Below are 21,672 nucleotides of genomic sequence, written 5' to 3'. Positions count from 1 at the left end.
TGTTATTATTTAAGACAAAATGAACTAGGAAGTAAAATTTTAAAAATCTTCCAGAACACTGAATCATTGCATAGTAATAAGGATATGAAAATAACAAGCTATAGAGTGAAATAGGGAATAACTAAAGATACATAAGGCATTTGTAAGGAAAACTACAAACTTTTCTAGAACTCTTGAAAAAATGGAGACACAGGCTTTTTGGGGAAAACTCAGCATCATCATTGTAAAAATGTCACGTCTCCCAAAATTGACTCTTATTTTTATTTATTCTAATTTGTTATATATGACAGCAGAATGCAATTCAATTCATATTATACAAATAGAGCACAGTTTTTCATCTCTCTGGTTGTACATTTAATGAATGCTTAGTCAGAATTCCAACAGGATATTTTGTTTGTTTGTTTGAAACTTAGAAATTTGATGTTTGTGTTAGAAAATTAATGGAAAGCTAAAATTTAGGAGCAGGACTTGCTTATTGTTATTTACCGTGATTAAAACAATGTATTAGCCTAAGAATATACAAGTAGTTTAGTGAACAAAAACAATCTTGATTTTGTGTGTATGTGTATATGTGGGTGTGGGTGTTTGTGTGTGTAGAGTATCGTGGTGGCATGAATTTTAATCTGATTTGACATTTCAAATCAATAAATAAAGAATGTTTATTTGGAAAATAGCGTGGTAGGATAATTGAGCCTCATTCCTTTTGGATTGGAAATTTAAATGAGAAAAAAATATTAAAAAAACTTTATTGAGAATCAGAACCACAAATTAAGACAAAATGGTTGCTTTTGTTTATTTTAATGTTTTACTTTACGTATCAGGTTGGAAATTGTTTAAAAAGTTTATTTTGGTCTTATTTTGGCAAGAGTGTGAATGGCATCCTCCAATATTCTTAATAGAAATGTAAATTTGGTACAATTTCCTGGAGGATAGTCTGGAAATGGATTAAGAATTTATGTGTTTTTGCCCATTTAAATGAATTTTCATAAGACTATGATACTATAGAGACCCACATAGTTTAAAAAAAAAACTATTTATAGTAAGAGATTATGAACCATCAAAATGTATTTTTGTAGTAGACTATGTTTCTTCTATACAATAGCATAAATACTTTGTGGCCATTAAATAAATGAGCTAGATATGGTCTATGACTTAAAGATCTATGATTATTTGGCAAGTGGAAAAAGCATATTAAAATATTATAGTCTACAATATCAAATGTTAAAAATTGAGAAGGGTATAAGCCAATTATTTTCTAATTGATAGATTCCAATAGTAATTTTAATGTTTTAAAATAATGTTTTTTTATGGTAAACCATAGAATATTTTTCCATCAAGGATGGCCTAGCTTGTAGAATTTTTTTTAGTATTAGTTTTTACTAATATAGAATTCTCTATTCTTATGATAAAGAAATTCCTGACAGATGAGAATAAGAATATGACTGAGCAAATGAAGGGGATTTTACTGAGCCCACACTATAATTTTTAATTCCTTTATAAAACAGATCTTGAAAATGGCTGTTTGTACTTGTACATGAAGTCACTATTGTGGGTTGTGGCCTATATTTTTAAAAAAATCAAACAGATAATGTGGAAAGTAATAAATTAAGAGCTGCACAATATAGAGTATTGGAATTGCAAAAGGTAATTTTTGTGGGTGTTGGGAATTGTACCCTCGGCCTTCCGTGTGCTAGGCAAGCAAGCACTTTACCGCTGAGTCTCATCTTCAATCCCAGTAAAATCTTTTCTGCTGGACTTGTTTGTGGCATTATTCGCTATGTATAAGTTGATCTTAAATGTATTTTGTATTGTGGATCATAGTCGGACACTTTGAAAGCTAATAAGGTTTTAAAGTAGTTTCAGAATCTTGATTTTTTTTTTTTTTTAAGGCCTAGATAAGATATATTTTACATTTTTTTCCCCTTTGGGTAAAATTAGTTTACATTCATCTACTTATACCTATAATCCCCCATTATCTTTTAAACTTGAACAAACTTGATCTCCTTAAGCTTTAAATACATCCTTATTCACTATTCCCTTACTATTCACTTATCTCAGTTACTTTCCAGAAGAGAAAACCCTGACAACACATTTTCAAAGAATTTAAAAGTTCTGTAGGGTAGTAGGACATAGTAAGTGTTTAAAGCTAAAACTACTACTGTTCAGTAGTAGTTTCTCATTCAGTCTTTAGTAAGCTATACTATGGCTTAGGAATTCAACACAAGGAAGGAGGATTCGATCTGTCCTGACAAAGCACTCTATCCATCAATAAAAGTCAATTACCAATTAGAAAACAGTATAGAAAGTCCTATGGACATAGAGAGGAGGGATATTAAATTTGGGAAAGGGTTGATGGGATGAATGAGCTGTAGAATAAAATGAAATAAAACTGGTGTTATAACCAGAATGAAGTCTGCCAAACTTCCTGATTCATACTAAGTGGTTTTGACTTTGTCCTCAAGTTAATAGGGAAATAAAGAAGAGTTTTTTTTTTTTTTTTTTAAGTGACTTTAAGTTCACTTTTATATTTAGTAAAGGCTAAAAACAAACAAGCAAAAAAATGTGAACATACACTTGTAGTACTCCTGGGTATTCCAAGGAGTGGAATTAATTCTCACAAAAAATCATACAGGGTAACTGAAGGTATACCGGCATCTTAAACAAAAAACTTTAGAATCAGTTACTGTTACATACCCAGGGTCACTTAGTAAAAAATTGAACCATTATATTGCTGCTTTGCTTCCCCCTCCCAGATTCAGAATAGAAATGTTTTTACTTAATGAAGAGAATATACTTTGCATTTTTATTCATTATTTCTCCTCCTTTTAAATGTAGCTGGTGTGTTCTCAGCAGGCCTTGCTCCAGCTGCATTTGTGCCAAATCCATATATTATTAGTGCTGCTCCTCCGGGGACCGATCCATATACTGCAGCAGGATTGGCTGCAGCAGCAACATTAGCAGGTAATTTATTGTTCATCTTTGTTGTTTGTTATGAATTTAGTTTTAATTTTGGATTAAGCTTTATTTTTATCTATTTTGGCAATTTGCAATTCCTAAGAAAAACTGAAACATCCAGAATGGATTGAAATTTTCAGTGAGTTTTTTGTTTTTGTTTTTAATTTTTTTATATATATATGTTGATGGACCTTTATTTTTTTTATTCATTTATTTGTATGCTGTGCTGAGAATCGAACCCAGTGCCTCTCACATGCTAGGCGAGCTCTCTACCACTGAGCCACAGCTTCAGCCCCTCTGGGAGTTTATTTTTATTCAATTGTAATGTCATGGAAAGTCCTAAGCAATAACCCTTTTATTTTTCTTTCCTTTATGTAGTTGTTTTGCATTTTCATTTTTTAATTTTAGAAATCTTCCATTGTTGATTGTGCATCTCCATTTTAATACCTACAGAGACAATGGAAAGTAACGTTTTAGAGGTAGGTAGTGTGAATATCCGAGTCAGGGGTAGTATAAGATCTTTAGAAGTCTTGAAAGAATATAGATCTTAAAGTTTCTTGAGTAATGTTAAAATGTGCAAGCCAGCTGGGAAAAAAGTGTCGGACAGAGCTGGGAGCTGTGGCGCACAACTGTAATTCCAACAACTTGGCAAGACCCTATCTTAAAATTTTAAAAAAAATCTTTTTTAAAGGTTGGGGGTATAGCTTGATGGTAAAGCACCTCTCTGGGTTCAGTTCCCAGTACCAGAAGGAAGGGGAAAAGGTAGGATGGAGTTGAAAAGAACTTCCTGAAAATTTTCAAAGCCCAAGATTACCACTCAAAATCTGACATAAATTTATTGATTGACTGTATATCTTCTGAGAAGTGTCTGTTCAGTTCCTTGGCCCATTTATTGATTGGGTCATTTGTTGTTTTGGTGTTAAAATTTTTGAGTTCTTTATTCTAGAGATTATTTATTCTAGAGATTAGTGCTCTGTCTGACATGCGTGTGGTAAGAATTTGTTCCCAATTAGTAGGCTGATTGTTGCTTTTGCTGGGAAGAAGCTTTTTAGTTTAAATCCATCCCATTTATTGATTCTTGTTATTAATTCTTGTGCTGTAAAAGTTTTATTAATGAATTTGGGGACTAATCCGACATGATGGAGATTTGGGCCTACTTTTTCTTCTAATAGACGCAGTGTCTCTGGTTTAATTTCTAGGTCCTTGTTCCACTTAAGTTTTATGCATGGTGAGAGATAGGGGTTTAATTTAATTACCCTAAGTACATGTATAAAGACACGAAGGATGTGACTCTACTTTGTGTACAACCAGAGATATGAAAAATTGTGCTCTATGCGTAATGTAAAATTGTAGTGCATTCTGTTGTCATATATAACAAATTAAAATTTAAAAAATTTTAAAAACCTGACATGAAAACTAGTGTACTGAGGATGGGGATACAATTGGTAGAGTGCTTGCCTCACGTGCACAAGGGCCCTGGGTTCAATCCTTAGCGCACGCACATACACACACGCACACACACATACACACCCCTAATGTATTTGTTGCTTATTTCAGTGAGGAAGAGTTGTGAGGTGCTCAGACACAGTCTTAGTGAGCAGTGCTATTTGTGATTTTAAGTAAGGTTGTTGGGAAATGTTTGTTTTAGGTTAAAATGACTACAAAGACAGAAATGAGTTAGGCATGGTTTACGTTGTTTTTAAAGGCAAGAATGGGTTGCTGTTGGCCTTAGAAATGTGTTTGTTGGAATGAGTTTGCTGATGGGCTATATTCTAAAACTTGAGACTGGGGCTATTTTTTTTTTTTTTTTTTTTTTTTTTTGGCTTTCAAAGATATCATCTCTGAAGTGATTATCACTTATCAACCTGATGTTTTTAATATAATACCAGGTATTTATTTATTTGTTATCATGCCTGTTGAACAGTCTACTTTTCCTGGGATGTTGAACTTTCAAACTCAAGATCTTTTTTAAAAAGTGAGCGAAATATATTAATTTCAAAATCTTGCTCGATACTTAACTAGTAGACTAAAACTTCTCGTAGTCAGTGACTTTGGTGTAGAAATATATATCAGTTCAATAATGTGAGCAGTTCAATAATGTGAGCTTTTCTAGTGCCGTTTAACTGGATGTTAGTACATAAAGTGCTGGTATAATGCCATACAGAAAACCATTTACTTATGGAACTGAAAGTAACAACTTTAAGAGGTCATTTAGTTTGGGAATAGGCATACTACACATTCTGGACTCAGGCAGCAGTGCTATACAATGAAATGCAGTGTAAGCCAGAAAATGAACTTTAAAATTTTCTGGTAGCCACACTGTAAAAGTACAGAATAGGTGAAATTTATCTCAGTAATACATTTGATTTAGGTCAATAGATCTGAGATATATTTGAGCATATAATGAATATTTTTTAATAATAGATTTTTTTTCATGCTGTCTTCAAAATCCTGTGTAAGTTTATACTCTTAAAGCTCATCTTAGTTGGTCTTTTCTGTCTTTAAAATGTTCAGTACCCACAAGTGGCTTCTGGCCATGTTAGCGAGTGAGGATCTAGGTAGATGTGTGACTCTATTGTTTTTACAATGTGTACTTTTTTTTCTTAGGAGTTTGAGGATTTTGAAACTTAAGATTTTTTTTTTTTTTTTAATGTTTTAATACTCCATGCTATAGGTTGTGTTCTTTAGAAATACTTTTTGCATTTAAGTTTACATAATTTTTCATTTTAGTTATTTGGTCAGTACTATTTGGCTTCATTTTCTTCTATAACAAAGGGAAACTGAGAGTTTGACTTTTTAATATATACAAAGCAAATGTTCTAAATTTTGACTAATAAAATTTTAGAGTGTTGTATAAATTAGAAATCATGATATTTTATTCATTTTAATGATATCTTTGAAAGCCCAAAAAATTCATTATTATGCATATAATTAATTCTGTTCGCTCTTCACAAATCAAATATCTTGAACAAAGTACTAGAACAGGAACAATTTCTTTTGTATTTTCTAATTTGCTTTCTTACCTCAGGTTTTCTCTGAGCTTGTATCTAGTTTTTGTCTTGACTCACTAGTCTCATTTTTCTAACTACATAAACACGGATGTCTCATTTGTTTTCACATAATTTGCTATTGCTTTGTGAGAATTTTGGCTAATTCTGTTTCAAATATGAAAATATTTTAAATTGAATGCTTGCAATTCAGATACTTTTGTAGCAAGCTTGGTACCCAAATATACCCTAGTTTTATGTTATATTTGGAAAAGCAAAAGGCGGGGGAATGTAATTCATTTCAGTTATCAGAAAGTATTCTTTTTCAGAGAAGTAACAAATTGACCATAAGAAATTCTAACAAGTTTTGTTGTCCAATGTTCCCTGAATGTGTTATCTGTGTTCGTCTGTATCAGGCCATAATGGCAGTATGTATATGTTGAATATAAGACTAAGTGTCCTGTCAGTTTATTGGTAGTATTTAGCTGTGCTTCACATATCTCCATTAAAACCATAGCTGTCATTCTTGAATACTTTCCTCTCTTAATAATCCGAACCTGAATGATATTTGCTTCTTAATAGAATCAGAAAAAAGAGAAAGGATATAGCTCATGTAAGTGGGTAGAAGAGTCTAAGGACATGTTCTGCTCTTAAGTTTTATACCTGTCCCCTTTTATAATCCGGTGGTAATATAAAATCTAGTTGTTGGGTTTTTTTGTTGTTTTGTTTGGATGGGGTTTAGGTCCAGCCGTGGTTCCACCTCAGTATTATGGTGTTCCATGGGGGGTGTATCCAGCCAACTTATTTCAGCAACAAGCTGCAGCTGCAGCAAACAATACAGCCAATCAGCAAGCAGCCTCACAAGCTCAGCCTGGACAGCAACAGGTAAGCCTTCCTTCATTAAATAATATCTGAGAATTCTTTGGTGTTAAAGGTGTTTTTTCCTCTCTCTCTCTTTTTTCCTCTGTGAAACATAGTAGCTGTCGTATAGTTGGTATACAACTATTTATTGCATATTTTTCTGATTAGTATTATATGAATTCAAAGAGTTGGTTATATTTTATTTCTGTTATTAAAATAGCAATTTTTAAGTTTCATCACTTAAAAGTGCAGTAATAATGTTACTATCAAAATAATTACACCTTCATTTTTATCCAGGTATTTAAATTACAAGTTTAAATATTAGTATGTTTCCAATGTAAAATTAGATTATTAGGTACATTATTATTATTTTCCCCCCACCATACCGGGGATTGAACCCATGGATGTTCTACCACTATATCCTTAGCCCTTTTTTTTTTTCTTTTGTAGTTGTAGATGGACAGAATGAATGCCTTTATTTTATTTGTAAATAGCAAGCCCTTTGCCACTGAGCTATAGCCCCAGCCCCTCCTATCCCTTTTTATTGTGAGATAGTTTTGCTAATAAGTATCACTGGCTGGCCTCAAATTGCTATCTTTCTGCCTCATCCTTAATTTCTTAAAACAGAAAGAAAATGTTTATCATGAGGTTTTTTTATATCATCCCCTTTCTTAGATAAATGCAAACAAACTATTTGGTAAATATCACAATTCTGACTGTTAACATTCATCATATTTGTATCAAAGAAGCAACTTAATACAATGGCATTGCTTACTTGACTGTTAGTTTTTTATTCGGAATTTTCTTTACTATATTTTAATACTGTATTGATGCTCTGTTGGGTTAGTCCTTGTACATCATATCACAGCATTATTTAATACATTATTTTTAACCTGTCATTACTTATTAACACACCTGTGTGTATTGCTGACGAATGTGGTAAATTTACAGTGAATCTACTTATCTACTCCGTCCTGAATTGTTTGTGAACTTTATGATTAAGCTCATCATGCTTGTATATCAGCACTAAAACAGCTGTGCGCAGCAAAGTAGTAAAACTTGACCTGCCTCCAGAACTTTTCACTTTGTTTTGATGTTATCTTGGTGGGTTTTTTTTTTTTTTCCACTTAAGTTTTAACTTATGTTTAAAAAGCAGCTGTTAGTTTTTTGTTTTGTTTTGTTTGTGAATTTTGAAAACTTGATTTGAATTTTTTGCTCTGTATCATAATCTCATAACAGATCATCAGAGTTTCAAATATCCATATCTCCCCCCCACCACCACCTTGGTAAGAATATTGATATTAGAAACAATTTTTACCCTCAGACTTTCTAGAACCTCCGTGTTGCTTTATTGATTGTTAAAGTTGTCAAGAGCCAGTGATATTTTTTATGTGAAGTATTGTGTAATTTTCATGCTAAATATAAATTTCATTGTATGAAATGTGTTCGCATAATTTGTCTATGGTAAATTTTTACTATATGATAATGCTTTAAAGAAAGCCATCTGTCCTTTATAGGTTCTTCGTGCTGGAGCAGGCCAGCGTCCTCTTACTCCCAATCAGGGTCAGCAAGGGCAGCAAGCAGAATCACTTGCAGCAGCTGCAAATCCAGCTTTGGCATTTGGTCAGGGTCTTGCTACAGGCATGCCAGGTATATAATTGGTTAATTGTAGTTTTTTGTTTTTTTGTTTTGTTTTTTTTGTTTGTTTTTTTGCAGGGTGCTGGAATTTGTAGATATTTGAATAGATTTAAAATAATATTTGTGGTCTGTCCATCCTGAAGAGTGAATAAATCAGAAGTGTCTTTGAAGTCTTACCTACCTTCTAAAAGATTATTTAGAACTCACATGCTAATAGTTGAAATCAATACTGAGGTCATGAGACTCAGTGACTTGAATAGCAGATATGTATATCAAATTCTTTTTCTCTGTAACATGAACCACAGCATCTTTTCAACTGAACCTAGCCCAGAATTTTTGGTATAATGCTTAGAAATTAAAACCAGTTGGTTAGAGTTGGCATATGAGACAAAAAATCTATTTGCCATTCCTACCTTGTGGGAATAGTCATTTAATTGGTCAATATTGAAAAGTTTGCAACTAATATTTCTAATTTCAGCATTGTCCGATCATGTTTAACCTATTTATACCCATTTAAACTATTGTTATTTATAATCTGATAGCAACATTGTCTCTAATATGCTTATGAAGACCTAATGTATAGAAAATCACACTATAAAATTTCTGTCTATTGCCGCTGTACAACTTTTCTAAAAGGGCAATTAGAGTGGTTTGTTTTTGATTTGTTTTTGGTGAAACTAGATAGATAGATTACTGTAATAATAGTGGAGGAAGGAAATGTTTTCTTTAGACCAAAATGCATAATCAGGATGTTTTGTTAATACTGTGGTTAATTTTGGGGGGGGGGATCCTGGGGATTGTACCCCTTGTTTTATTGGGGGGGTTGTTTGTTTTTTAGTTGCTACAGGTCAGGGGCTCATTCACTATTATTAAGGTACATCTCCAACCCTATTATTAGTTGTAAAGGTAAAATTTAAAGCCCACATTTGAATATCAGTAAGTGTGCTAATTTTCACTTTTGACATATGAGTGGTTACTTCTGTGTTAGGGATTACTTATTAATGAAATGTGGATTCCAATTTCCATTAATTGTAAGATTATGACATTTTCTATTCAGATCATTTAGAAAATGTGTTCAGTGTGTTGGAAAAGATCTTTAATAACATCAAAAGTTTCTTTTATGCAGACACATATTTCTATGTGTTATTTTAAGGATGTATATAGTAATTTGCATTTATTCTGTTCTCTAATTCTAAGGTCTGAGTCTAACATCTCGTCTAGTTCTCTGGATAAAAGATAGTTTCATACTTTTATCCCTGAAGTACCAATAATAGTAGACTAGGGGGTATTCTTGAATTTTATTCTTTTACCACAGCTATACATATTTCCTTCCTGGGAAGCTACTGTTGTGGAGCCGTTGTAGATTAGAAACCTTGGCATAAGCAACCTATTGGGAAATGGACTGTGAAGCTGACATTATTATAGGCATCTGGAGTCAGGGCTTAAAAGAAGTGAGTCAGGAGTTTTTGAAAGCTATTAAAACTAAGACTACTATGGTTCTTCTTAGATTTTAACTACCCATAGATAGGGGAGTCATGGAGAACAATAGAGCTTCCTGTCTAACTAGGTTCTCAGTGGATCCTGGAATTCAGAACATGCTTCTGTCCTATGTATATTTGCTGCTGCCTGTAAACTATTACTAATCATTCTAGGTTCTTGATGCTGGTCCTATATTTATTTCTTATAAATGTCTTTGTTCTTTTTTCTTCATATTCAGCTAGCTGATAGTCTTTATTTCTTTTCTTTTTTTAAAATTTTTATTAGTTATTGATGGATCTTTATTTGTATACATATGGTGCTGAGAATCGAACCAAGTGCCTCACACATGCTAGGCAAGCTCTTTACCCCTGAGCCATAACCCCAGCTCCAATCTTATTTCTTCTCTTATTTATTTATTTATCTTATTATTTCTTATTTACTTATTATTTCTGTTATATTTTATCAACTTTAATCTTAGAATTTATTTTTATATTCACTTTTATTCTTTCTATTCTATGAGAAACCTCTTTATTGTTAACTTTTCTTTTGGTAGTGTGAGGATCAAACCCAGTGTTTCATTCATGCTGGACAAAAGCTATATTCTCAGCCTCTGCTTTATTTTTTGTTTTTGTTTTGTTTTGTTCCACAGTGAACTCTGTTGTAATTCTAGAAGAAAACATTCTTTTAATACTGTTATCTTTTTGGAGTAGTGATAAAAGTTGGTAAAACTTGTAGGATATGTCTTTACAGTAAATTATTTTACTTAACCTTTTGGCCTACCACATTTAGCCTTTTTAGAAATAAGAATATAAAAGTCATGAGAAACCTTACTAGATTTAGTGTTTGTATGTCTCAGTACCTTATGGGCTGTTCACATGATTCCCACACTCAAAGCCTTTCTTTAATGCCTTCTATATTTCCATTCTGCATGAAGTATCTCCAGCTTTCCATATTCATCTACACAGTATAAAGCTATTAAAAAGAGCTCACTTGAGAAAATTGATATTTCTTCAAGTCTTATTCTTAACTCTTCTACCTTCTATCTTTTGCATTTATCTTTCACATTCTGATCATTGTCTTCTATTTAATCTTTCTGCTTAATTGTTTGTGCCATCTGTATTATCCCTCTTTGATCTCTTCTTCCCTTTCCTTACCACTCATACAATCACAGTTACAAAAGGATAATACAATGGAAATTAGAAACTTTTGAACTGAATTACAGTAAATTATTAAAATTTAAACTTGTGGAGTGCAACTGAAACTACATAAAAGGGAAATGTCTAGATTTAAAGCATATGTCAGACTAGAAATCAGTGAACTGTGTATCCATTAGAAAACTAAAAAGAGGAGAATAAAGCCAAAGAACATAAAGAAGAGCATAATAAAGAGATGCTGATGTGAATGAAATAGCACACATGCAATCAAAAGGATCAATTATCTCAAAACTATTTCTTTCAAAAGACTCAGAGTTGTAAGCCTCTGAACGGCTCATCAAAAAGAAGGCTTGGGGATATAGTTCAGTTGTGGACTGAGCTATATCTTACAGGGAGCTGCTGGGTTCAGTCTTCAGTACTTGGGTAAGGGGGCGGTGGGATGACAGAAGCCATAAGTAACTAGTGTCAGGAAGATTAAATAATCATAAGATACTAGGCAGAATCTCATTAATAAATTACAAAAATGTAGACTGGGTAAATGCCTTGTGTTTCCCATCTCCACTGCATAGTAAATAGCAACTCCATTGTTTTAAAACTTAGGCCAAACATAGGAAGAACAGTTCATTCCTTTTTTTCCTAACACTGCAAGTCTAGTCTCATATCTAGCTGCTGGGTCTCACAATCTAACTCTTCCCTCTTCTCTAATCTGGTCACCATTACATCTCTCACCTGGATTAGCTTTCTGTCCAGGTTCTCCTATTTCATATTGTCCCCTGATCAGTCATTTTGATTAATCATCTTCTATCACTCTGTTTCAGCCATACTGGCTTATTTTCTCTCTTCTCCAATTTTTCTTCATAAATAATTTTGTTATAGAGGTTCTTCTTTACCCCCAGTTTAAAATTATCAGAACTTCTATGACTACTCAGTACTTCGTTTCCACTCTCCCTATCTGATTTTCTGTAATACTTAACATACTCTTTTGACTTTTTTTTTTTGGTCTGTTTGCAGTAGAAAGTAATATCAAGAGTAAAGACATTTCTCTTTATTGTTCCTTGCTATATCCCAATACTCAGAAGACTCCCTGGCATTTGGTAGCTACTTGATAAATATTTTGCAAGTGAATGGATGTATAAACAATAAATTAAGCTAAGTTGGGAATGGGAGAGGGAAAGACAACATCTTAAAGTCATTATATAGCGATACTTATATACTCATGATCATAGCCGCACAGTTCACAGTAGCCAAACTGTGGAGTCAGCCTAGGTCTCCACGATCAACAGATGAATGGATAAAGAAAATGTTACCGGTATATGTACACAGTGGAGTCTTATTCAGCCATAAAGAAAAATGAAATTTTCATTTGCAGGAAAATGGATGCAACTGTAGAACATTGTGTTAAGCAAAATAAGCCAGACTCAGAAGGTCGAGGGGCATATTGTTTTCTCTCATTTGGAAGCTAGATAGGGAAAAGGGGGAAGAAAAAAGGTGGGGGCAGGGTGTCATGAAAATCGAAGGAAAATCAGTAGAGGAAAGGGAACAGGGAGAGGGAGAAGAGGGAAAGTACTAGGGAATGATATTGGCCAGATTATATTGTTATAACATAACATCAGATCCCACCATTATTTTCAACTCTAAAGCACCAATTAAAAATATGGGGGGGGGGCGATCACTCTGGAGAATGGGGGATAGAATTGGGGCAAAAGAGCATGAATAGACCACATAGATCTAGTTGTATAGAGTAGTGGCAATTAGGAGAATGAATGGGTTTGAGAAAGATTGAGGAGGTCAAATAAACTGTCTTAGGGACTACAGGCAAATTCCTTTGTTTGGGAATTTATACTACCTTGTTAAGTATGATTTATATGCTGTTTAATTTTTCAGTAGATTATTTGCAGTCAAATGTTCGTATGGATTAACTTTTATTTTTTAATTAGGATTTAATAAACAATGATATTTTTGAACAGAAGTTATTTTCTGTATGTCGTGAATTTAGGACTAGGACACGTGTACCCCTTAAAACTATCAATTGGCATCTACAGTGTGAGATTACTAGTAATGTGGATATTTTATTAGCATTGTGCTAATGCTTTATACTTGGTCAGAATTGCTGTATTTACTTAAAATGCATATGAAAATGTCAACCTTAGTGCAGTGTTTATCCCAGCACAGTTTATTATTATTGAATTGAATTTATCCCACTGTGTTTGAATACATTTTCATACTGCCTTATAACTATAATTTTACAGTGACTTGCTTCAGCATAGTGTTCACAAAATAAAATTCAAGAATTGGTGTTAGAGTATAATTGAGTATATTCTGTTTTTGAAAACTTTTATTAGAAATTGCCAATACATTCTCACAAATACTTGTCAGACAGGTGTGAATTATTATTACTGTGTAAGGCGCCCTTTTTCAACCTGAATTCCAGGAGAGAAATAAGCTTTATTCCCCATAAAGTAGCCATCATTATTTATAGCTCCTCTAGAGCTCTACTTGTAGTGTACTTACAAAATAGTTACTTGAATAATCTTGGGTTCAGAGGAGGGATTTCTGTGAGAAGGGCTGCTAGGAGGTAAAATTGACTCTCCTGTAGTTCTGAATAATAATTGTTACCTGCCTTGTGCTCAAGCCTACAACAGAACTAATACATGTATGATTTTATTCAAACTTCAGTTGAGAACCTTTACATATAGACTTATGATGAGGGGGTACTGGGGATTGAACTCTGGGGCACTCGACCACTGAGCCATGTCCCCAGCCCTATTTTGTGTTTTATTTAGAGACGGTCTCACTGAGTCGCTTAGTGCCTCGTTTTTTTCCTGAGATTGGCTTGAACTTGCAATACTCCTGCCTCAGCCTCCCAAGCTGCTGGGATTACAGGTGTGCACCACTGTGCCCGCTAACAATTACGATTTTTAAGGTATCTTGTCAGTTTGTATTTTAGGTTTTTGGAGAGATGCTTACAAATGAAAATCTAAGGGAATGTTCGCAGTGAGGAACTTAGTTTAGAACTTTTCTGAAATTTCATAATAAACATTTTTATAGTGTTCCTCTACTCTTCCTACCTATGCTATCACAAGTGACTAAATGGTTATATTTTTCTACTGTCAACCCTTGATAGCCTATAGTTTCTGTATTAAGGAAAATAATTCTTTTTGTGGTTCATAAGTGAAAGGCATTTTTGCTGAAGGTAGCTCTTAAAAATTTAGAGAAAAAAGGTTTAATTACATTCTAGTAATTTTCTTTAGTAACACCTTCTTAAATGTGTTGTTTTTCGTATGGTAGGTATTTAAGGGTTTTATACTGATAATACAAAATAGCTGTTGTGGTTGACAAAAAAACAGAAATGCAGGGGAAAATAAACGTATGTTTTCTATAGTAAGTGTTTTTATTAGTAAACATTTACTTTATGTTATCTAGGTTATCAAGTACTAGCTCCAACTGCCTATTATGATCAGACCGGTGCCTTAGTGGTTGGCCCTGGAGCAAGAACTGGCCTTGGAGCTCCAGTTCGATTAATGGCTCCAACACCTGTTTTAATTAGTTCAGCAGCAGCACAGGCTGGTAAGTATAACTAACATCTTGAAGGATAATCGTTTTCTGGTTGTTTGAGATATGATTTTTTAAAATAAAGAATGATTTTCTAAGTAGTTTTTTGGAAATTTGTTTTACAGCAGCAGCAGCAGCAGCAGCTGGAGGAACTGCAAACAGTCTTACAGGCAGTACAAATGGTCTGTTTCGGCCAATTGGCACACAGCCACCTCAGCAGCAGCAGCAGCAGCAGCCAAGCACTAATCTGCAGTCTAATTCATTTTACGGGAGCAGTTCTTTGACTAATAGCTCCCAGAGCAGTTCTTTGTTTTCTCATGGACCTGGTCAACCTGGAAGTACATCTCTTGGATTTGGAAGTGGTAGTTCTTTGGGTGCTGCTATAGGCTCAGCTCTCAGTGGATTTGGTTCATCAGGTAAGTTTGTAAGTTGAGTTTGCTCTGCTAAGTAGACATGAGGTATTTGTGTTTTTAATATTAAGATAAGCAATAATAGCATATAGTATAGGAAGGACACAAAGTATTTGATTATTGATTTGATTTTATAAAAGAAAAATGTCTGCTGCACGGCTTTTAAATGCCATGAGTGTTTAGCTCATTTCTAGCAGCACATCCTTCATTCAAATATAATACATTTCCTTTTCCCACAGCTTTAAGAATTTATTAGTGTATTTTTCATTTTAGTAAGGTTTGTTTCAAATGGTGTTACATGCTAATTATTACTCTTCCTTATTCTCCATGTAATGTTAATATTTGAGGAAATACTTTACCATCTTAAAATTTGAGTTATAAAAATAATAATTGTGTGTTTATGAAATGATTCCTTCTAAATGCTTGAGATTCATGTGGTTTACTTTATTTGGCATAATGCCTAAAATATATTTGATATAGTGAAACATTCTAAATAAGCCCCTAGAAAGTTAACAGTGAGCTGGGCATGGTGGTACACATTTGTAATCCCAGCTACTTGGGAGACGGAGGCCAGCCTAAGCAACTTTGGGAGACCCTATCTCAAATTTTTGCAAAAGGAATGGGGATGTAGCTCAGGGATATATGCCCCACTTCTGCAAAAGAAAAGAATCAAGCAAACTACCAGTGTACTTACCTTTATTTTAAATTAAAAGTTAGCATTTGTCACTAAATATTTATTTATTTAAAACTGTATCTTTTGGCTTTAAATAACGCTCAAGAAATTATAATTTTAAATGTCTTCACATAAGGAAAAAACAGTTTACCCTTAAAATTGACAGCCTTCACAAGGCAGAGAGATTAAATTTGGACCTTCAGGGGCTGGGGATGTGGCTCAAGTGGTAGCGCGCTCGCCTGGCATGCGTGCGGCCCGGGTTCGATCCTCAGCACCACATACAAACAAAGATGTTGTGTCCACCGAAAAATAAATAAATAAATATTTAAAAAAAAATAAATTTGGACCTTCAAAGATTTTCTATTTCTGTAACATCATGTCGTAGAATTTTTTTATTTTTTTTGTACTGAGGATTGAACCCAGGTAAAGGGGCACTTTACCACTGGGCTACATTCCAAGCTCCCCTCCCCTTTTAAAAATACCTTTATTTATTTATTTTTATGTGGTGCTGAGAATTGAACCTAGTGCCCCACTTATGCTAGGCAAGCGCTCTACTGCTGAGCTACAACCACATGTCCTAGAATCTTTAATATCTATTTCTTATCTGTATTCCTACCACATCAAATTTACATTGTTCTCTGGTGTGGAAAATGACAAACTATAATGTCAGTCATCAGATGCTTGAGGAAGTGTCTTCTGAGCTCTTTTATCTTTCATATTTACAGGAGAGGTGGCCTAGAACATCTGTAAACTTATAGGTACAGAATGCTTACTCTCTAATAATAAAACATTAAGGAAATATGGTCATACTTGGCCTGACAAAAAAATTTCTAAAGAATGGGCATAAGAACTTGGAGGCTCATTGTTCTTTTAATTTTTCTACTTTTTTGTTCCTTTTGGAGTTTAGCAGTACAGCTTGAACATTCCTATAAAACTCATTGTAACACAATTGATATGTTTTCCCCAAAGAATTCTAAATATTCTGATGAAAACGGAAAGAACATATAACTTCAATAAATAAATAAATAAACTTTGTGGAAATAACTATTTCCTAAACTTGAGTTTGTTGAACCAAAATAGTCCAGGGGGTAAAGCGCTGTTAAAAGCTCTGTTCCCTTTCTTATTAGTATGTCACTGATGGTCTGGTATAGGTTTGAAGGTCCCCCTATTCAATTTTTCCTCTATGTTTTGGAACTGTTTGGCATGAACATTTTGTCCCCTTCAGTTGCCTCTTTTCCAAAAACTTAACTTTCATGCCTTCCTTATTTGTAAGCATTGCTTACTCAGTTCCAGTGTCCAGGTCCCGAAAGATGCATTGTATCTTGTTTGAAGAGGGCTTAAGCAGTTGCCACCCCTAACAGTCACTTAGTATGCTGTGTATCATCTTCTCCTTTCTCTTGGATTTTTTTCTGAGAGTTCATTTAAGTGCTGCACATATGTCCCCTTATGATAAGTCCACTGCCATTTCACATTGCAGCAATTGTAAATTTACTTTTTGAAAGCTAAAATATAATAAAGTTGTGTGCATATGTACACACACAATCATTTTTTTACCTATATGATGAAATATTGTTGAACAGTGTTCCCAAGTTTGTAATATAATTGACCAGGAAGCTTAGCCATTCTAATATATGAATTAAAGCATCATCCTGTGACCTTTATTTTTAAATTACTATTAATAATCAAAAGTTTGTAATTTAATGTCTTATACATAGTTAATGAATGATTAAAATTTCCATCATCTGTCTAACCTTAGATATTTTAGGTAGATTTTGTTTCTTATGTAATGAAGTTGCAGATATTTTAGACATAATAAAACCTGAAGAGCCAATTTTTTAATGTTTAAAGTAATTTTCAAATTATTTTTTGAATGCTTGGCTTGACTTTTCCCTTCTGGAAGAAAGAAATACTGCACATGTCAAACTGGTTTCTTTCGTTAGTTGCCAGAGGAATGATAATGCTGATGCTCTCATTAGAGAGCTGATATCTTTTTCCTCATCAGTTAAATTATTTTTTGAAATAAATAGGAATTTAAAATATAGTATTTAATACAAATGTTTTTGAAAAATTGCTTTGACAGTGTCCTTTTAAATTAGCATAGTTAATGTATCATACATTGCCAATTTTGTCAAAACCAACTCCAGAAAAGCTATATTAAAGCACGATCTGTTTTGCAGAGACTGCATTAGCTGATATAAAAGGTTGAATAGCATTATATTCTTGTGCCTAATATGGTAGGTAGCACAAGCCTGGTTTTTTGTTGTTGTTGTTTTGGGTTTTGTTTTTTTGTTTTGTTTTGTTTTTTCCTTTGTCCATTGTAGAATTTTAAATTTGGCAAAACCAATGTAATTTTGGTTCCTATCTATGTTATAAACTTTAACTTGGTTTACCCATCATGTACTCGGCTAATTGTTTTCTTTAATTCATAGTCTGAATGACATATATGACTTGTGATTAGAAATCCAAGATTTAATAGAAACTTACAATTCCTTGAAAAGAATTGCCATATTGGTCCGAATATAGAGCTTGTCCTTCAGAACCTTATTTGGCAGGTTAAGAAGTATAATAAGAAATTCTTTAGATGTAAAAGACATTGAGTTAAAAGAAGCGAGTGCATAGAAAGAGGAAGGAAGGTATACTTAAATAATGGACTCTAAAGAGAACTTGAAAATTGGAAGTTTGGAACAGCCCTCAAACACACCTGCTAAAGAAATTGACTATCAAATATATGTTGATTAACAGTCAGATTTGGGGTTGATCTTCTGAGTGTGCATAGCTTACCAACCGCCTATGTGGTAGGGTGATTTGTGGTTCTATTGTGTTTTTTTTTTTTTTTGGTGGAATGGAAAAAGGAAGAAAATTAGGTTAATAGAAGTAAAAGAATTTGGCATGTAATGTAATAAGGAATATGAGATACAATAAATTGTATTTCATCTTATTAAAAAAAAAAAAGAAAAAACACGAAAAAAAGCAGAATTTTTTGAGTAAGGGACTCAAAGAGGCCAGTACTAGGTAGACCCTTAGGAATGATGAGTCCTGGAAGTGAAAGCATGTCTTTGGTTTGGTGACAGTCATGAGAATTGTTAATTTCCCAAGTGAATGTTCAGCAGTTTCATATATATACTGTAATATTAGTTGTTGAAGAATATGGAGAATGTATAGTATGAATAGTACTCAGGAGTTAGCTCCCATCTGTATTACACACTGACTAATATTCGGGCCAATATGGGCTTATAAAGAGCTATGTTTTGAACGCAGCAGCCAAATCAAATGTAAATGGTGAAGGAAATGTATTAATATTCCTTTTGTTAGCATAATCTTTTCTTGGCATTGAGTTAAAGTGTAAGAACCAGGTTCCATAGATTAGGATAATACCAAAAGTTAAACCTTATTTGAGTTTATTCTTTAGTGTGTCCTAAAGCAAACAACTTGCAATTTCAGGGTTTATAAATCATACCAGGGTATTAAAGCACAGTAATCGTACATGTCAGTGCTGAATGTGTGAAATAATGAAACATTACTGCTCTGTTAAGTATTTGGTTACTTTATTGGGGTGCATTTATACCCTTTTATGATTAATAACTTAGCATATCGTTATCACAGTAATTATCTTCTCCAGAATGTTTCTAAAAATAATTATTGTGATCACATCTGTTATTGCCCAGCAAGAGTTGGGGATAGGTTTTATTCAGTTAACACTGTATGTAATTAGGGTTTTTTTTATTTCTTCTTCAGTTGGCAGTTCTGCAAGTAGTAGTGCCACAAGGAGAGAGTCTCTATCTACTAGCTCTGACTTGTACAAAAGATCTAGTAGCAGCCTAGCACCCATAGGGCAACCATTTTACAATAGTCTGGGATTTTCCTCCTCTCCAAGTCCAATAGGCATGCCTCTGCCAAGCCAAACTCCAGGACATTCACTTACGCCACCGCCATCACTTTCATCACATGGATCCTCATCCAGTTTGCATTTAGGTAAAAAAAAAACCAAAACCCTTTTTATTTGTATGTATACATGTATGTGTGTTTGTGTGTGTGTTTATAATATATGTGAAATATTTGATGTTGGATAAAACATGCCAAATTGCTTTTGCTTTTAGATATTAGCCTTTTGAAAAAGTTCTACTTTCCTGAAAATCCAAAATGAGGGTCTAATGTACAGTAAGGTAAAGACCCCCTGTTGTATCTTATGTTCCTTTTACAGAGTACAATGGTGTGGTTTTTTTTTTTTTTTTTTTTTTTCCCTTGTCTGTGCTTTTGATTTGTGTGTTTTAGAGCATCTGAGGAGTTGTTTCTACATTATAGTGAAAGAGAAATTTCACTATCAAAGGTTTTGCACACCATAAGAAAAGTAGTAATTGAACTACTTCACACAGAAATTAAACTTAAATAATTTAGTTTAGTGCAGTGGTTTTTGCTTTGTCCCTTAAATGCTCAACCATTTTTCTAAAGAGTTACATCAAGGGATTTGATTTTAGTATGTTTGTTTGTTAGAGAAGTTGATGGACCTGGGCCATGTACTTCTCTTACTTTCAGTATGTTAAAGGAAAAAAAAAAAAAAGTTTTAGGCTTGTTATACCCCTGAAACTGGAATATATAGAACTTTCTATTTTTAAATTGTCCTCACTCCCAGATTATCAAGTTTACGGTTACCTTTTATCCCTCTTTGGGAAGTGTTTATCTGTTTAGATAACAATGTATTTTGAAGGGTTTTTGGACATGAGAGGCTCTGTATGAATCTCTCCCTCATGAAAAAAAAATTAGATTTTAAATTCTTTTTTTTAACTCTAATTACCTCAACTGAAACTGAAAGATTCTGTTGCTGAGTTTTATGTGCTTTGAAAGATTTAAATTAGCTTATGGTTTCAGAAATAATGTTGCTGTTTTAAGCAGATAGAATCTAAGTTAGAAAGTCAGTCGAACCCGCCACTCCCAATCATATGGGTATAACTTTTTTTTTTTCCTTAAGCTCTTAATGCAGTAAATGTCCATATAATAAAGTTATATGTTACCATAATCATCATTTAAATTTATATTATTGCACAGTGAGATAGGTTCATTCGGTCCTTGCTTTCTTCTTTCCTTTTTTCTTTTTTTAGGCTATGGTTCTTCTTTCCCAATTTTGGATCTTTGTTCTTTTGGAGATATTGAATATATACAATGAATTAATTTATTGAGATGGAGTCCTAAATCATCATTGCTATACTATTTATATGGACTTAACCAAATATGACTGGTTTTTAGCCTAATATCTTATCATCTGTTCTTCTTAGTCACTGGAGTTGCTCAGTCTCTGCTCCTATTATTACTACTGAGACACTCCTACTCATCCCATAATACATGCCTTTAAAATGGACCAAAAATTTGGAGCACAGGAAATCTAAGAATAGATCTTCATACTAGTTTTGTGTTTTATTGTTAAGATTATATTTGTCATGTCCTGTCATCTTTTCATAGATAGGTTTCAGATCAGATTCCCATTCGACTGTTAATGCTTATGTTGTGCTTCAGAGCCTCTGTAAATGGCGTTGTTCTATATAGCGAGCTTGGAAATTGGATATAAATTATTTTTTAGATACCTCGTTAGATCAAGCTGAATCTAGATAAGTGCTTCTCTCCTTTTCTCTAAAGAATCTAGCCTACTATTTGCATAGAAAGGAATTCTAGTTAGTTTGGGGAAATAATCACTTGAACCATCAGTTCTTTATTACAGATTAGTACTTTTTATATCCATAGTTAAACTCCTTAGTTTACCTTCATCTTGAAATTCAGTATTCAAACACACAGCTCTGATTCAAATAATAATTATCTGTATTATTTATTTTCCTTTGTAATCTTCTAATTTTCCTTTGCTTTAGTTGTAATACAGCTGGCAATGTTATTAACAAAGAATAGTTTGTCAATTTAAAAATAATTCAGATTTCATAAATTTTCTCTTTTCATACTGTTCATGATAGAAGGCGTCC

The 21,672-nt window shown here is 33.3% G+C and overlaps 1 protein-coding gene across 10 annotated transcripts in view; it reads left to right on the top strand.

Annotated features, from left to right (window-relative positions):
• Nucleotides 1–21,672, top strand: part of Pum2 (pumilio RNA binding family member 2) — an 88,518-nt gene that overhangs the window by 41,784 nt on the left and 25,062 nt on the right. For 8 of the 10 annotated variants that reach the window (XM_071601364.1, XM_071601360.1, XM_071601363.1 and 5 more), the window contains 6 exons: nucleotides 2,836–2,961; nucleotides 6,685–6,827; nucleotides 8,321–8,453; nucleotides 14,498–14,641; nucleotides 14,752–15,042; nucleotides 19,445–19,681. In XM_071601364.1, the coding sequence (XP_071457465.1) occupies nucleotides 2,836–2,961; nucleotides 6,685–6,827; nucleotides 8,321–8,453; nucleotides 14,498–14,641; nucleotides 14,752–15,042; nucleotides 19,445–19,681 (1,074 nt within the window). The remainder of the gene's footprint in view (nucleotides 1–2,835; nucleotides 2,962–6,684; nucleotides 6,828–8,320; nucleotides 8,454–14,497; nucleotides 14,642–14,751; nucleotides 15,043–19,444; nucleotides 19,682–21,672) is intronic. The other 2 variants (XM_071601366.1, XM_071601365.1) reach the window with 1 other exon arrangement.

This window comes from Marmota flaviventris, chromosome 14, assembly GCF_047511675.1.
Source record: "Marmota flaviventris isolate mMarFla1 chromosome 14, mMarFla1.hap1, whole genome shotgun sequence".
Taxonomy (NCBI): Eukaryota; Metazoa; Chordata; class Mammalia; order Rodentia; family Sciuridae; genus Marmota; species Marmota flaviventris.
The sequence above is the reverse complement of the archived record's forward strand: the minus strand, read 5'-3'. Positions and strand labels throughout refer to the sequence as shown.